At 32.0% G+C, this 18357-nt stretch overlaps 1 protein-coding gene and 1 long non-coding RNA gene across 3 annotated transcripts in view; one reads left to right on the plus strand and one right to left on the minus strand.

Annotated features, from left to right (window-relative positions):
- Positions 1-7624, minus strand: part of LOC118199406 (uncharacterized) — a 145888-nt gene extending 138264 nt beyond the window's left edge. Inside the window, exons 1-2 of one of the 2 annotated variants that reach the window (XM_085809141.1) lie at positions 7025-7624; positions 3718-4110 (exon numbers count right to left, since the gene is read on the minus strand). In XM_085809141.1, coding sequence (XP_085665267.1) covers positions 3718-4099 — 382 coding nt within the window. In that variant the 5' untranslated portion in view covers positions 4100-4110; positions 7025-7624. Of the gene's footprint in view, positions 1-3717; positions 4351-7024 lie in introns of those variants that run through there. The other variant, XR_015038926.1, reaches the window with a different exon arrangement.
- On the plus strand, positions 488-17080 carry LOC146992957 (uncharacterized). The gene is made up of 3 exons (XR_015038927.1): positions 488-594; positions 3739-3966; positions 16418-17080. It is a non-coding gene; the product is annotated as an uncharacterized LOC146992957 (long non-coding RNA).
- Positions 17081-18357: the final 1277 nt, after the last annotated feature.

Here is an 18357-nt window from a genome sequence, read left to right on the forward strand (position 1 = left end):
ACATAAAACTATAATGTTGTATTTATGATATTAACAGTGCTAAATATTTATCAAGCATTTTATGAAATATGTAACTTTTCTGTATGCTTAGAAAATAAATTTTACTTTTTTTCTAAGCACTAATGGAAAGCTTTCTTTTATAACTAACCTCTGTTATAACATCCGATCCAGATATGAGTCTTTTACGTAACTTTCATTATTTAACAGAAAGCGTACAGCTCATTTGGTTTAAGCATTTGTTGCATTAAATTTAAAATTTAGGTATCAGGAAATTTACGAATATGCTGTTATTTGTTAGCATCATATTTATTATTGTAGCTGCTAATTTAAAATTACAGTATGTGAAAACATATAGGGTTTCTATGAAGATTCTTTGAATTTTTCCTTACCTTTTAAACTTATTACTGTCTATGAATTATTTCGCGGCTGTAATGAATGCAATGCAAATGTGAAAGAAAAACATTAAATGAATATGTTTGTTATTATAGCTATGCAGTAATTCTCAGAATTGGAAGTAATTAGAGAAGTCGCTACTTGTGCTGATGCTTTAGTAAATAAATATGAAAACAACTACTCTTGGAATATAAGTCTGCGGTAAAGTATTATTGAAAACTGTTTTATATTTAAATTTATTAACACATGCCAACTGATATGCTTAGTAAGTACATTAGTGCCATTTTTATTAATTTCATGTTATAAGCTAAGATTTGTTTAGTATTAAAATCATGAAATATTCACAAAAATATTTCGCTTGCATATAAAAATATATGCTCATTTTATCAATATTTTAATATGAGTGGGCTAAGCTAATACACAGGACTGTATCGATTTGGTAACTAAAAACAATTATTTTCTTATTGTTTCAACCTAACTATGATTCGCTTCCAGGTTTATTTTCCTGGTGTTAGAGGAATGCGTTAAATGCTAAAAAATTATAATATGACTCTGAAGCCATTTCCTAAAATTTTCAGAAAATTTAGAAATGACTGTCTCATTAAATAAGTGCACTGCCTGTCTCTATCCGTAATAGACCATTATTTCTTTCTCGTTTAAAAAAATTATTGTAAACAACATTCTTTATCATAATATGGTCAATTAACAGAATTTTTCAATCCTTCTTTTTCAACATACCAAAGGAATTTGCTTTATAATGGTAAGACCATAACAAAAGCCGTAAGCATTTCAGTACTTATACCCCGTTTATAAAAATGTCTTCCATAAAAATTATTTACCTTCGGTACCCAATCATCTTCATTAACGCAGAGTATTTAAGAAATATCCGCATGTTTTGTTATTTTAATAAAAATTAGTCTGATATTTAAATTTAGAGAATAAAAGTCGAGTAAATAATTTTTATTAAAATCAGTTAATTACACTTTGGGCATCCAATACTCATAAAACCGCATCATGAGGTATTATCTACAATTAGATTTCGTACTACAGTTTTTACTAAATTTGGGGATTGTCTTTTGGGGGTAATTTATATCCAAGGTGAAGGAAGTTTTATGACTACATTTATCAGAATGCTTTCGAAAGTTATAACTTGATAAATATTATTGCTGAACTTTAATTGAAAATATTTTAATTAATGAGAGTAACGAGAAATATAAAATTATGTTTTATAGTTAAATTTATTTTCATGATTTCAGTATAATATATAACTATAAATAAGACAATAATAAAAATAAAATCTTTTCACGAAAGCAATAAGTCATCAGTTACTCCCTTCATATAGTGCAAATGCTTAAAAAAGGCCGAATAAAACAAATAATATCTTTACAAAATAAAAAAAGTTATATAGAATAAACAGTAAGCCAATTTTAATCAATAAATGGTTTTAATTAAAATAAATATGAATAAAAGTAAGTAATAGCTTACTTACATAAATTTAATGTATGACCCTTTACATGCAAAGCAAGTAAAATGCCTTTCAGATATGTAGACATGATATTTAGCAAAGCGGCTGGCATGTTTTTAAAATTGAAATTAGGAAAATAATGTATCTCGATGCATTGTAAACTCTGACTAATGCATCCATTTATTAATACTTTTTATAATTTATTAATAGGAATATTTAAATAAAACTACCACAGATATCTTTAAATACCAACTAAGAAGTATTTACTAGTCCAGTTTATCACATTTACGCAAAATATGCCTAAAATTCGGATTAAAGCAATTAAAATACCTAAAACTCCTTCAATACATGGAAATAATAATGAAATTATTATTTTAAATAATTTATACTCAAAAAAGCTATTTTGTAGTGTTGATACACAGCTTGTTTCCTGCATAATGTGGAAAAGTAGAAAAAATATTGTTCCTGTATATTATAACAAAGTATAAACAATATGACCAATTAATTACTTATAACTCTTGTTCTCACAGAGTACTAGATACCCTAAAATATATATTAATTTTAACATTGATTATAAAATGTAAGCACATAAGCTCTAATTCCTGGTTTCTGTTACTTTCAATAAAGGAGAAAATGAAGAATTTTTTAATGAAAGTGTGCTTTTATTTTTTCCTTTCAAATGAATATTGGTCAATTGTTTTCTTTCGAAAAATCTGTATATTCAAATAGTCTGTTTTAAATTCATCAAGCCTAACCTTGCAATTTTGCAGCTCCAGCTTTAATTATTTTAACTTACTTGTCACTTGCCATAATGTTATTAATGTAAGTGATGATTTCTTTTTAAAGACAATGGTGGTTTCTTTTTTAAATTTTGATTAGTTATCGTTCTTACATTAACTAAAATGAAAGGAATTAAATGCATTATGTTTCTTTCCTTGAGTGATATTTCGCTTATCTTTCCAGATATCTAAAATGAAAAATTTATAAATATATAGTAGTAAGTATATAGTAGTAATAAGTAAATAAATAAACCCTGATTCTTGCATGTATGTAATTGCATTTTTATTCTCAAATTTCTATCCAAGTTTACAAAGACATTTAACGCTAAATACATGTGCAAAATATAGTGCCTGAAACATGATCCAACGAATAAAGTTTGCTTTACTTTATATGTTATATCTTCGAACTGTTGTAGTTATGCTTATAGTTTAAAACTGTTTAATAAGCATTCATTTCAACTAACTCATATTTAGCAGCTTTATGTATCTTCGCTAATTTTTATTACTCACAACAGGCCCTGTTATTAACTTAAAATGCATGTTAAAGCAGGATAACGATGCAATAAAATTGTTAATCAGAAATATTAATTAAAATACTACAAATTATTTTATCTTTTACAGTTTATATTAATATGATTCAGAAAATCATTTACTTGCATATAACATCAGCTTTTAATAAAAAAAAAAGGATGCAATTAAGCCGTGTGATAAAAATATTGCCCATTTAGGTAAAATTACTTCATTTTCCCTGCCGTTCTCAAAAAGTGTAAAAAAAAGGTTTTTAAAACCTCGAAATATTTGCTTAGAATCCATTTGATTAATCATTAGACATAAACTGATTAACTATAGCATGATAATTATCATATAGATTGACATCATTTTGTAGCTCTTCATTTGCAGCTCAGTATATTTCACAAAGACAACATTCAAAGATCTGATAAGAAAAGATACACTTTTAGATCGTACTCTAAGAAAACATGGTGCATTACTGCATGTAAACAAACACTGAAAAAGGTGATAGGCTGCCGTATTATAGTACATATGTGACAAGATTTTTAACGGTCATAAACCTTTTCTTACCTGGAAGGTTTTGTAATCCAGGAAATGGAGGAGGTCCATGGTGGGCAGCGGCCGCATGTGCCATACTTGACGGATGGTCAGGATGGAGATGATGCCGAGGCCGGGACGACATCATGCCGCAGGCGGCGGACGGGCCGGACATGGCTGCGGACGGGGGAGCCGAAAACGACCTGGCCATAGGGGAGGCTGAATATCTGTAGGCTTGGGCCACTTGCCCTCCACAAGGTCCCAGATCACCATAAGAAGAAGGTAACTGACAACTGGGCTGTAAATCCATAGTGGACAGAGAACAACTGCCATCAAAAGTTCCTTGGTTCAGGTAGGAGTAATCCATAGCAGCATGCAGACTCTCTTCTCCAGCTAAACGAGGGTAGGCGGACATTCTTCCTCGAGCTGAAAGAGAAGAAACTGCAGAGAAAACTGTTCTTCGCTATTCTTTCTTTCTATCTGTGAAAAGAACGGAGTACCCAAAGAGGCACAAACTTGTTGGTACTGCTGTCAATCGCCCTGCGTGGCGCTCATTCAAAACAGCGACGCGTAATCGAATTACGTTCTCGGGACCCTTCCGCCTAAACACTGAGCCTCACAAGCGAGCGCTCTTCCCACCCCCCTACTCGTAAGGCTGTCTGTCCTTTTCCAATTAGGGAAAATGTCAGGCCGCTTGTCCGATGGTTTGCGCGTGCGGCGGTCGCGCATCTAATGGGCCGTAGTAAGATCCACTGGGATGCCTGTGTGTTGTTTTCTCTGTCGGGATCGTTGCCAATGAGGAAAAGCACGTTTTACGGAGTTGAAACGTCCCGCGCTTCTTCCATTAATGTTATTAGTGCTGTCGTTTTATTGTATATTTAAGACTCAGTCCCTCTAGACTCTAGCGATAAATAGAAAATGCGAAAATTTGAACAGCTTTTAATCGCTTCCGAAGTTTTTGCCTGTCAAAAAGCAAGTGACTCTGGAAGAATTTCTTTATAACGTTTTATGATCATGATGTTCCAAACAATATTGAAAATATAAAAATGTTATTTACATCAAACATTCCGCCTGTAAGTGAGTACTTATGAAACAAATTACGGTAATTTAATCGCCACTGAGAATACATTAAATTCTTCCTTCATGTTTCATTTTTCAATAATTATTAAGTTATCCTAATATGGACAACTTTTACATGAATCAAGGAGTTTTAATGTCAGTTGTTCTCTGTCTAGTTTTAGAAAAAAATATTATATCATTGACATATAAACATAAAGTCTAAATAACGCATGTCTGCAAAATTTATTTTAAAGCATGCCATGCTGAAATTCCATTATGTTTTCATTTTAATGAGAGATAAATCTAAATTTTGTACTATATTCTGACCTTATGTGGCTGCAATTATTTAATTACATTTTCTTTTTTCTCTTTCTTCCTCTCTGTCCTTTTTTAAAGATAAAGTCTTACGAAGGAAAACAAAATCCTATAAAATTTGATATTTAACATCACTGCAGAATTATTCATTTTTCCTAACTACAGAAAAGATTCTGTTTACCTATAACACAAATTATTTGTTTGTGAGCAATTTAATATTATCATTCGTTTTTCCAGAAAAATTTTGTTACTTATTTCTTTTTCAGAAACCTGCTATGTATTTATAAAGGAAATAGATTTCATTAGAATTTTCTATTTTTCCTCGGTACATAATGTAAAACATAATTATTTTTTATATGAAGATATATGAAATGCTGTTTTTATATTTTATTTTTATATTTGTAAATAATTTATAACGCTATATTAGCTGCTACTTTCCTTTTACTTTAATTTGGCTTTTTAACGTAAAGTGTTTCCGGTTAATTTTTTTTTTTTTTTTTTTCTTGTCTAAGTGATTTTAGTAGCTACAGTTTTCTAATTTTTTTTCTCATTATTTGACATCTCTAATCTAAGATAATTTTAACTGCATATATGCAAGTTAATGTAATTAAATACAATAACATAAATATCAAACTATGCTTCTTCTCGTTGCTCTGTGCTGTTTATTAGTATTAGCTGATCTGTTTAATATCCTTTAATCTAATTCCTTTTTTTAATTAATTCCATTTTATTAAATAATACAAGTATTATTATTTAAGTATTGACAGAATTGTACAGAATTTGAAGTTTCAGTTCATATAAGAGAAACAGAATGTCTTAATTAAGAATTTATGGTTAATTATACCTTAACATTTCGAGCATTAAGTATTATTTAAACTGTAATGTATGCAAATATGTTAATATCCAAGTTCTTTTTTAAATCAACTGTCCTTTAAACAAGGATATGAATATGATTACTTAAATAATTATGAAAATTCGGTCTATGAGCGGTCAGAGATCAATAACATGCTTTAAAATGTATTATGAAATGTTACATTTATTGCATAAATTTTCGCTAATTAGTTATTCAAATAAATTAACTGAACTATTTAATTCTGTTGAAGAAATTATTAAGTTCGTGAAAATCTTTAATCTTTTTTACATTCCAATTTTAACTTAAGTGATAATTTTAACTGCAATAAGAAATAAATTAGTTTACATTGACATGTAATGGTAATAATTTAAATAGCAGTTATAAGCATTTTTAGAAGAAATATTCTAAAGCATTGAAAATATAAGCTAAATTTAAATTAACTTTACGAATTGTTTACTTATATGATATCATTAATTTACTTAAAATTGCCTCATTGTGCTAATTTGCTTGGGGCAATGTTTGTTTAAACTTATTATTATCTATAATAACTTGAATTTTTAAAATGTAATATTTTCTAACTTTTGATATTAATTACTAAATAATACAATACAAATAGATTGCATGCATACTATCTATTATTTTTACAACTTATCATTAAAAAATGGGCCACTAAATTTCTAAATTTATTATACTTGCAATGTGAATAGCGTCCTTTTTTTTTTTCTTTTTTTTTTTTCTTTTTTTTTTTTTTTTAATATACTTGGTAGAATGAAAATGCTAAATATCATTTTGTTGTAATATATATATATGCATGCATTTCATGAATAAAACGTTTCAAGAGCCTTTCTCATAACATTGAAAGTAATAACTATAAAGCATTTAAAAAAAATTAGTCAATTATTTCTAGTTAAATTTGCTTTGTCTTCATGCACGTAATAGAAATAACAATAGAATATTAAGAGACCTTAAACCTATACAAATATTAGATTAGAGGTAATAAAACCACATTCAACCAATTTACTAAAATTGAGCTTTGCAAAGTCGATAATACATTTTTATCCCACATTATTAATTTTTTTGTAATATGTTAAATATATTTAAGGAACAACTTACTTCAAATTTCAACGACGTTTAATAAGTCCATTCCTTTTCTTTCAGAAAAGCAAGCATTGAAATTGAAATGAGGTAATAATATGAAACTTTTAAGGATGGAAACGAATTTTTATATAATTTTCTTGCTTATCACTGAACTGCAAAATAGCGCATAAATCACAAACAGTCATAAATGCTTAAAGTTGATAACTTATTATAAATAATTCAATAAAGCACATTCCAACACTACTTGAAACTGTTTTCAAAGCACAAGCATTATGAATTATTACCAGTTTTTGAATATTTGTGGGTGAAACAGTTATTTACCCACTAGAGACATTTTTAGGCAAGCATGTAATAATTGTATTTAGTTCCCCAGGTAATTCAATATTATCACTTCACATAAAATAAACAGAAAACTAAATTTAAAGATCAGCTGCAAAAAATCTCTGTTCTCAGAATAGCCATGGTTGTAAACACATATTACTTAGTTTTTCTTAGTTTCCGAAATTCTTAAAACAGGAAATTTTGTTCCATAACATGCAGAAAAGGAAAGCGCTTGATGTTTTGCAATATGAGGTAAATGTTTGATGCCATTGTTTCTCGGGCAGTTTCCAGCAGTCGTTCTCAGATGCCAGTTGCCATGCCAACCACTGTCGGCGTGGCTTCTAAGCACTCCGACCAATCGGGAGGCGGGTTTCGTAGTTTGCATTAGGAAAACGGTGCGCCAATAAGAAGCTGACCTTCTTCTTCCTTGTGACGTAGTGCCCTTGTATCAAGATGGCTAGCGATAAGGGAGAGGTGGCGGAGTGGTATGAAGCAGAGGAGGAGTGAAGGATGAAATCGCTCTTATCCATTGACATAGGCGACTTTTCCTTCGTTGTTGACACTAGCCAAAACAACTGCTGTCGTTACTACTATTTCTTTTTTTCTTTCAACATTATTTCATTTTCGTCACTTAAAAGAGATAGTGAATATCTATAAATTCTTAAGCGGTAATTTTCATTACTTTGGGAGACATCGAAAAGATACTTTCTTTATGTGTCATGCATTAGTTAAACATTTTGCGTAATATTTCTTTTCTTTCGTTTTCACTAATGTAAAGAAAAGGTAGTAAATAAATTTACCGAACAGAAATAGCCTAAAAATGTCTTTAATAAGCATACTTGCTAAGTAACAGTAATCTCAGGTTTGCTTACCTTTCTTACAGTTTGCATGATATTCCTTCGCACGTAAAACAAAACAGGTCACATATACAGCCCTATTATTTGGTATTTTTTTTTTATTTAAGTAACCTAAGAAGGCTGAAAACAAGTGATAATTCTTAGTACGTAATGTACTGAATACACAAATTAACATCTTAGAATTTTCATATGCAAAAGCCCTATAAGTTATATATTTAAAATCTAGACAAATAACTGATTAAAACTTAATAAATTGAAACTGGAATTATTATTTCTTTTGAATGTTTTGTATCTCAACAACTTTTCTTTTGTATCGCTAGCTGTTTACAGTATTATATAATTCTGAAGCATTTTTTAAAGAAATAAACTAGCAACTGGACGATACATTATGGAGACTATAAAAGATCAATAGTATTAAAGTCATGTGAAAAGTACCTCAATACCATAGTTGCAAACTTAAGGAGGGATAGGGTGCACGCAGGCAACTCGAGATCACATAGCATATCGGAAATAACATGCGCTTGCGGTAGCGTACATACAAAACACCAGAAATGGAAGAACACCATGTAAAGTGAACATGCGTTTTAATAATAAATGTACATCCTCAAAAGTAACATAAATCACAGAAGGCGGTCGGAATGTCCTTCACGAGCTATAATGCATGCTTTATATCTCTGGCTCATGGAATTCGGTATATTCTGGTAGATTTTAGGGCACGTCTCGGACTTCCCTGGCTGCTAGTAAGATGATTACAACCAGTTCCTAGGCCCTGCCAACAGGTATCCTACACCAGTATTTTCATATGCCCCCAGAAGAAATAACAATAGGTCCGGCACGATAGGTCCGGCTATCGAGCAGGTCAATGTACCGGACCATCCCGCCCGATCAGATGGCAAATGTAACGCATTAGTATACATTTGCCGATGGACATACCGGATGCATATCTCTTAATCGTATAATCACACATCCTAGTACCTCTGCGTCCGTGTGTGAAATGAAGCTTCCCAGCGAGAACATTCGGATCAACGCTGCACCAGGAAAGCATTTCCGACCTTACGTTGCTATGCGATTTCGAGTCTTCTTTGTGCACTTTACTCCTCCCGGAAGTTTGTAACTCTGATACTGAGCTGTCTTGTATATTTCTATTGGGTGCTCCGAGAAAAACATGTCATGGCTATTTGTATCTAAAATTGCAGTTCTTCCTGCCAAATATTAGATTTATCTTTCCTTGAAAATCTCTAGTTCTTACTCCATACTTCTCCCATTCAGTTCTAAGGAAGTTGTACTGCATACATTTTTTAAACATTATTATGCAGAACATGCGTTCATTAAGCTACATGCTTAATGAACCAGAGGAGACAAACCAAGGCATAACCATCGTGCCATTCAGGAGTAGTCATACCGAATTCATGTATTGTAGCAGTACTGATGCCAGTAATGCCAGAATTCTCTGACAGTAATTACTAACCAATATTGTTTTAACAACGCTTTCTTCAACCTTACCAGAATTTGTTTTAGCAGTTCCGAATTCAAAATTGCTACTATCTGAAATTCACTCATAATACTTAAGGAACCAATAATTAAAACATACATGTGAAGAGAAGTTAAAAACAGAAGAACAGAAAAGAAACATTGTCAAAAAATTACTCTCTCTCTCTCTCTCTCTATTTATAGCAGCCAGCCAATATTTGAACAGCATTTTCCAAACTCTGATGAAGTTAAAAAAAGCATATTGTAAAAAATCATTTGAAAATACTGTGCGAGGGAAATAAATAATTTATCATACCAAAAATTCGAAGAGTCTCTCTTTCAGGGTGGATGCCTTCATAACGGATTTTAAAGGAAAACTGACTCGTTCTTGTGTTAAACACATTGTATAATATTTCAGTTAATTCATGTAGTTAGCCCGTGATGTATCTGGAAATCGAGTTGAGGATGAAACTATTAGCTATTAAATCTTACGTAAGATCGCAACATGGCAATGTGAAATGAAAGTTTTTAAATGAGGTTTTTTTCATAATTAATGTCAGAAATAAATTCTGCTAAAAGACTGGATACAGCGGCTGGTGCAGAAAGGCGGAAGCACGTTGCTCAATTTTAATTTTAAACAGTATAAAGAGCTAAAATAAGCCAAGCGAGAATAGATTATAATACAAATGAAATATAGCAACAACAATCCACCCATCCAATACTTTCTTTCTAAAGCTAGTCTCAATTTTGTACCCATTTTGGCCTCATTTAACTAAATAGGGTGATTAAAAAGTATTTACAAGTCATTACTCTAAATTTACAAGAACTCTAAATTTATTTTACTCAAGAACTCTAAATTTACAAGTCACGTATAGTAGAAGTGTATTTTATTTACCTCATACCGTTATTAGATTGGTGTAAATATAATCGCAGACGGTCGCCATTTTGCGTGTTTAATCGAAGTATAAAATAACGCAATCATTTGCTTTGAAACAAGTTTTTAAATATATCATTAGGAATTTTTTTCAGTATATCAATATTTATTCAGTAAGAGACTCGAACTTCTTAAGGAGAGGAAATTACTAATTTTATGAACATATTAAGAGCAGCAAAAATTATTTAGCCTCTGCAACTATAAAAAATTCCCTAATTTCTTATTTTAGAAAGAAAAGTGATAAAAGGAAATTTAGTTCTCTTCAGCAACGACCAGATATTTTTTCCCTTAAAATCAAAATACAAATCATGCTTCAAATAAGAAAATGGGCACCAGCACTTTAGAAACAGTATGTGAATTCTGTAGAAGACATGAATGTCGCATAGAGGGAAAGAATTGTACGCGTCACCGTTTCTCATGCAAAGCAGAATATGAAATCATTTAGACTTGAGTAGCATCCTTGAGAGAACAAAGTAACACATTAAACTTCAATAAAACCGCTGTTCATTTAGAAGCGCTTAGAAACATTAGAAACGTTTTTATCTGAGTCTTTCTAAAAGTTTTAGACCACTGCGCTACGTTACGTAATGTCGCTATGTAAATATTTATAATTTCCTTACTTTATCAAATGTTACTACAGCGTAAAACATGAAGTCTTTAATTTATCTTCGAGGGCTTATGCCTAGCCGGTTTTCAGAATCTTGCCATTCGGCATATATAATTTTTTTATTTATCTTCCAAATTTAATCAATCTGGAAGAGCTTAGAAAACACAGTGATGTAAAAACAATAAATATACTTCTTAATTATTTTAATTAAAATTTTATTTTTAATATTTTAAATAGCTCATGCAATTTTAAATATATTTAAACACAATTCGTCCAACTGATATTTTTATGAACATTTGCAGCATTAATTTCATTTTGAAAATGTGTTTCTACTGGCCATATTACGTACGTTGTATCTGATCGGTTTTTTTTTATCTATATAATTTTACACCCAAAAGCTAGATGTTAGATTTCAATATCTGAGGGCATATTTTCTTTGAATTTGTCGATAATTTTTTGTAAACTGCTGTATCTTCTGTAATTATTGTCAAAAAGCGTTATTTTATTAATGTGCAATGCCCTGGCCGGGATTCGAATTCCGAACCTCCCGATTCCTAGTCAGACGTGATTCCAATTACACAGCGAAAACACGTTCTCCCTACTTAAAGGGTGAATATGAAGAAAGAGACCCAATCGGCAAATCCTGGTGGTGGCGAATTATCGTCCACAACCTTTTAGTTTACCACCTTAGTACCTGTAAGGTGATTAGCTACTTATTACAGCCGAGAAACATGAATAATCAAAAATGCTTTCTCCGGGATTAAAACTCCAGATCTCTTGATTGTCAGCCGGACGTGCTTCCAATTATACCACAAGGGCACGCGGTAAGTTCGGCGAAAATACCTTACAAATATATATAAATTTAATTAACTAGTTTTATTTTATAGCACTTTATATACGAGAAAGTGAACTGGGATATTAATGCTCAGTCGTGAAACTATTGCTCTGCTCCATATATACACCAGTGAAACAAGTGTTAGAGGAACTATTAATGTATATTTTTATATGATAGAGTTGATTACTCACTAAGTTCTTTCTTGATATCCAGAAAGTACGTAAGAAAACTCGTTTTTAACTACTCGCATGATGTTAAAATGCAGAAGACCTAGTTATTTCTCAGTATAAACTTGATGTTTGTCATCAAGTTGACCAAATGAAATTTTAATGAGCATTAAAATTACCTACATATGATTTATGAAGAAAATTTAAATGTTGGTGCTGAACTCCTTCTTTTAGAAATTAGTCTGCAGTGTACTAATTGGTCTACAAGGTTACCAAGATTTTTAACTTCTAGATCTGCTTGAGAAGGAACGCTAAGATTGGAAGGATTTAACGCTAAGAAATTCAGAGAATGTAAGCCATTTAAAAATAATCTCATATAAATGCAATATCTTGAAATGCCCATATAAAAAATGTTCTTACGTAAAATTATGAAATAATAATATGATACGAAAGTTTCATGCATATTATGATATTGTACGGAAGAGAAGCTTGCCAATGTGAATATTAAAATTCAGCAGAATGCTACTTTAGGTTAATGTTAATTTCATTGGAAAACTTCAATTAAAACGTTCAATTAAATCTGACGCAGATCAGGTAGAATCATTAGGATTATTATAGCAGGAAACAAGAAAAAAGAACATTGCACTCCCCGGGACTCGAATTCATGATCTCCGCATTGCTAGCCGGGTGTGCTCTCCAGTTACACCGTGAAGGGACATGGTAAGAAGGGGGGAGGAATTGCAATCTTTCTTCGTCCAGAAGTATAAATATTCTGCCCAGTTTTCTGGATATATATCGCTTCAATATATATATATAAATACACCCAAAATGCATTTTTTTAACTTTTGAGGGTTACCTTTATTTGTTAAATATCATGTTCTTCGCATGTAAACCATAAAATTCAATTCAACGCAGTATCGCAAAATAATTTTAAAATGAGCATATCTTTAGAATATCCGATACACAGGCTCGCGCTCTGAAGATCAAAAAAAAAAATTTTTTTTCGTATAGTGTTGCCATTCCTCGCGTTCAAATCATTGAGTTTCTTAATCAAAAACTCATAAATGCTTTACAAAGTATGAAATTCATAATAAAACAAATCCAAATTTGGGCTTCCAGATGTCCATATTCGGAGGAGGATTAAGTTATTCAAAATTTGATGGCTCTAGGTACCGTTGTTTTATTACAATGTGAGAAATATACATACATTTATGCAGATTCTTCATTATTCAATTTCTTTAAATATAACACAGGGCGATAATATTTGGTGGCAACAGTTTGAAAAGTGAATCAAGGCAGAATGTGAATCGACGCAAAATGCCAAAACGAAGTTAACAGCTCTTCTGAGCTAACGCTCCTTTGGGCTAATAAATGAATAAATGAAAAAGAAAAAAACAATTTTGAGAGACATTTACTGAAAAAAATGAATAGTAAAAGATTTCACAGTTGCGCAATTACGCTTTTAAACTCTTTACGAAGCATAGGATTTGTCTTATTAACTAAAGATGCAGGTTTAGCTAAAGAAGGTAAACGTATTTCTTCTAAATTTACAAGTAAACTTATTAACTAAAGTTTACAGGTTTATAAGCTAAAGAAATCATCAAAGAGATCTAATTCCCCCCCAAAAAAAATTGACGTTACTGAAATTTTAACGTTAATTTCGCTAAAATAGCTAGTTTTAGAGAAAATAACGTTAAAGTATGGTAAAACATGATTAAGCGACCAACAAAAAATAGCGGTGGAAGAGATATTATTTCATCGTTTTCTAATACAAAACTCGTGTACTTTATTGCGAAATTTTATAGTACATTTAATTTCAAAGATTTACGTTAACTGTCAATGATGGTATGAACCAATAAGTAAACTATGATTCAGGGTCTATGGCTTGAACAATAAATTATATTGATAAAAGTTGCAGTAACTCGATGGTGGAATTTATGGAAAAGCAGGGCAATTTTCGGTGCTAATGTAAAAATGAAATGCGTATATAACAAAAATGTTTTAATTATGCTTAAAAAGAGAATTTTTTTTATATAATGTTCATCAGAAAACTGTTTAAAACTTTCCCAGTAACAGGAAACAATCTTTTTATCAGGAACTAGTGAAACTGCTTCGCTTACATTACTGCTACTATTCAAAAGAATTTGATATCCATTCCAAGTTGTATGTAAGAGGAAATCATCTGATAAGCTTACTAATTTCGTTCCAACCTGAAACGCAGAATTTTGTTATTGTTGCTGTTGTGATTTATCTCACTTGTCTGACAGCAACAAGACCACAATATTAATCGTGGCAAAGAGTGAAAGATGGCGCCTGTCGTTGGCAACAGCCTTGAGCACCATACAGGTGACAGTACGACTTTGCTCAGTTCCGACCCCAATTCTGACGAAGGCACAGGTTCGGGGGTCTCCTAACTCTTTTCCCCTACCAACAACCTGTCAAGAGGACTTTCGGCTCGACGCATATTTAAAGTGCCCACATGCCACACACACAAAACGCATTTACAAACATCCATGCCTTCTCCGGGATTCGAAATCGGGCCCTTCGGGATGACAGTAAGCGGTATGACTATCCCGGTTGTCATACTGAAAATATGGTTTACATACCGAAAATCTCTCTTCCCCCACCCTATACGTCTAGACCTAAAAAAGTATATCTGTGCATGCAGGATTTTTAAATTCGTTTTCAAAAAGTTTCTCGTAATTATGTTCAAGTGTTTTTTCATTCCGTTCAGTTCAGTTCAATTTAGTTTAAAATTTGATTCAATTCGTTTAGTTTCCAACTTTCGTTGCTGCTTATTGCGTGTGAATAAACTAGTAGCCGTGTTTATGTCACAGGCTAATAAGGATTCACGAAACGTAAATAGTTTAAATATATTAACTTAAGGAATTTAATTTTATCCACACAGTATTGTAATCGAATGCTTTCATCGTATACAGTGTCCAATAAATGCCGTGTAAACAACGGATACAGACCTTCCCCGCTCTGAGTAGATAAAAACTTGCTGAAGAATTAGCTAGCCATACTTATAGTGCTCATAATTTTTGAGAAAATTCTGAATGACTAATTATCATGCTACATAATAATGCGTAAAATGCTTAATAATATTGCGTAATAATGAATAAAATAAAAAATTTGTTCATTATTATTGATTTATAAGGTATTTCTCCCGCCTTCTTAACGAGCCTTCGTGGTGTAGTGGTCTGAACGCTCAGCGCGTAATTGAGAGGTCCGTGGTTCGATTCCCGGCGAAGGCGTTACTAATTTTTCATCTCGCCTGCTTCCAAAAATACCTAATGTCTCTACAAATTATTTTATAAACTTTGATATGCTTTCCATGGCAGGATTACTTAAAATAGTGCTCAAAATGTCCACCTATATCAAAATGACTTTAGTTTATAGCAGTCAAACCAAAGTTGATAATTTGCGCATAATAACTACAACCACCGTAAATAGTAATCAGATTCGTAAATAATAAATAAATTCTCGTATCATATCAACAATAATACTTTGAAAACATGTAATAATTGACAAATAGTAGTTAATTCTAGTAGCTTTAATGCTTATAATATTTAAAATAAAATTCATTTTTATTTCAGAGAATGTGGCGTTTTAATATTTATTTAATAATTTTCCATTCTTATTTGTTCTCAGAAACTATGGGTTGCCAAAGTAGCGTTTTCCTTGACCGCTCTTTATCAACACAGAATTAAAAACATCATTCTTCAAATTTACGCGTTGTCGGTACATACTGTACGGTGTTAAAATCAGCGCTGTGAATATTATATTAGAAGGATTCGGGTTATCTAGCGTAGATACATCATAGTTTGGAAATATTGCTGGAGAGCTAATGGCTCCGTGCTCTCAAATGGAATAACTGCTAAGTTTCTCTAAAATCTTATGTGCCCATATCTTTCTACATTTTAGTTATTATTATTTAATTATTAAATGATTGTTGCACAGTCTGTTTCAGTTATTATTAATTAAATATTAAATTACTGGTTTTAATAGTGAACATAAATGTTTGATAATTTTCCATTTATGAAATTTTTAATTGCATCGTATATTATATAACATCTTTTCCTTCTTTTCTTCACAGATTTAAAGCAAAACTTACAGTTTCTCACGAAATAATTCAGAAAAATTTGTTCGGAAAATAAAATGCCTATGATTTTGTGGAAAAAGTTATTGTGTCTAATTCTTTTGATCTAATCTAGATGAGACCCACGAATTCATTGTGGCAAAGAAGAAAAGGGCTGGGCATTTTGTTATTCAAGGTCTCGGATTCTTATAGATAACAGTATCAGTATGCCAAGCTCCATCCCAATTTTGATGGCGAACACCCCATGGAACCGATCTAAGGATCTCCTATTCCGCTTCCCTGACCAACAACCTTCTGAAAAAACTTTCGACTCAAGAGTATTTTAAGTGCCAATATGCCACAAAGACACTACAGATTTGTAAATATCCATGCCTTCTCTAGCATTCGAACCTGGATCCAGTGCTATGGCAGCTTGCTCTCTTACAACCATGCCAAACAGAAAGGCGTTTTGTGAGGAAAGGTAAGGGAAAAGAAGAGCTAATGAAATGAAAATGCACTGATCATACTATATTTACATAAAAATACATGCAGTGTTTACTGCTGTTTCTAATGTTATTGCTTTGGTTATTGAACAAAGAAGAAAGACTATTCTAATAACAAAATAAACATATAGCTGTTTGGCTAAAAAATAGCTGTTTTCCATCAAGTTCTTTGTAACTTAAATTGCATTATTAGTTTCAAAGTGCAAACTCTTATTAAATGAGTACCCCGTCGTTGAAACATATGATGTTTCTCATTTGAATAAAGAGCAAGAAAAATTCCAATTTGCTCGTAAAATCAGCTTTTTGATTTTTAATTTCATTAATTCCGTTTGATAATTGGCAGCAACGTGCTGATAAAAATTCGTCAAAGGTTTTAAGTAGGAATTTCAGAGAGACGATTTTTTAAATTGGCTTGAACCGTTTGCATAAGGCTTTACAGAATACCTATATTCGTGTTTCGATTTGAGTTTGATTCCTGCATCGATCTGGAGGTTGACATATGATTTCTTTGATATTCATTGTGAAATACTTAAATTATGGAGAAGTTATATTTAAGATGAAATTACAATGGTTCGAATTTATGTCCGTCTGTCACAGCGCTATTAAGTCAAGGAAATAGGAGAAGAAAAAGGATGTCTTACTGGTCATTCATCAGTGAGACACTCCCAAACTGTCGCCAAAAAGTTGGCGCCAAATCAAATTTATAAAATGCCCGGCATCACTCAACGTCCAGTAGAACCCCTTTTCACCAAAAAGCCTGTCCACTCTTGAAAGTGGGAAAAAAAGGGGGTAAGGTCCACTTATCCGAGCAGCGGCCATTCCATTACAATCGCCTTACCCCATCCTTCCTCCCCTCCTACCTCATCTCAACATCACCCTTCAACCAATGTCCGTCCCTCCGTCCGTCCACCGTTCTCCATAATGGAAGACGTGGACAAAGAGGAAAAAACTGGAAAGGACGGGAAAAGAAGACCCGAGAAGACTCTTCCATTTGGAGGTTCTAATGATTTTTCGTTCACAATTTCCGACTTTTCCTTCGGTTATTTTTTCGTTCCTTTTTGCCTTATTGTTACTTCCATAGGAAATGGTTCGCAATTCTTCAAGCCATTTGTTCTGCTGTGCGCCTCACGAGAAAGAATGAAAAATATCAAAATGTCCATTATTTTGAGCTCTCCGCCCTCGTTTTAAAGACTTCCCCACAAGACAAAAATTCCGTTCTTATTATTATTGTCCTAGATATCGCATGGGGGGTGTGTGAAATGGCAAAACTTCAGTTCTAGGGGGAAGAAAAAAACTTTAATGGAAATGTAATAGGAATGTCCTGTTGTTGATTTCAACTGTGGAATGATGTCATTTGGAGAATCAGTATGTCGGGAGAATAAGGAAAATAAAACGCGTTTTTCTAGGGAAAATGGTTAAAAGAAAGCTAGCCCTTGATAAAAGAAAGCTATTTCAACTTCCAGATTATTGCACTCACTCAAAATTCCTAAGAAGCAATCTTAATTATATACTCCATAACTGAGATTAATTGATAAAAGTCCTCGCTAGAAAAAAGAACTCTATATTAACTTTC

The sequence above is a fragment of the Stegodyphus dumicola genome, chromosome X2, assembly GCF_044657685.1.
Source record: "Stegodyphus dumicola isolate Sdum_Otavi_A_Nest chromosome X2, ASM4465768v1".
Lineage (NCBI taxonomy): Eukaryota > Metazoa > Arthropoda > Arachnida > Araneae > Eresidae > Stegodyphus > Stegodyphus dumicola.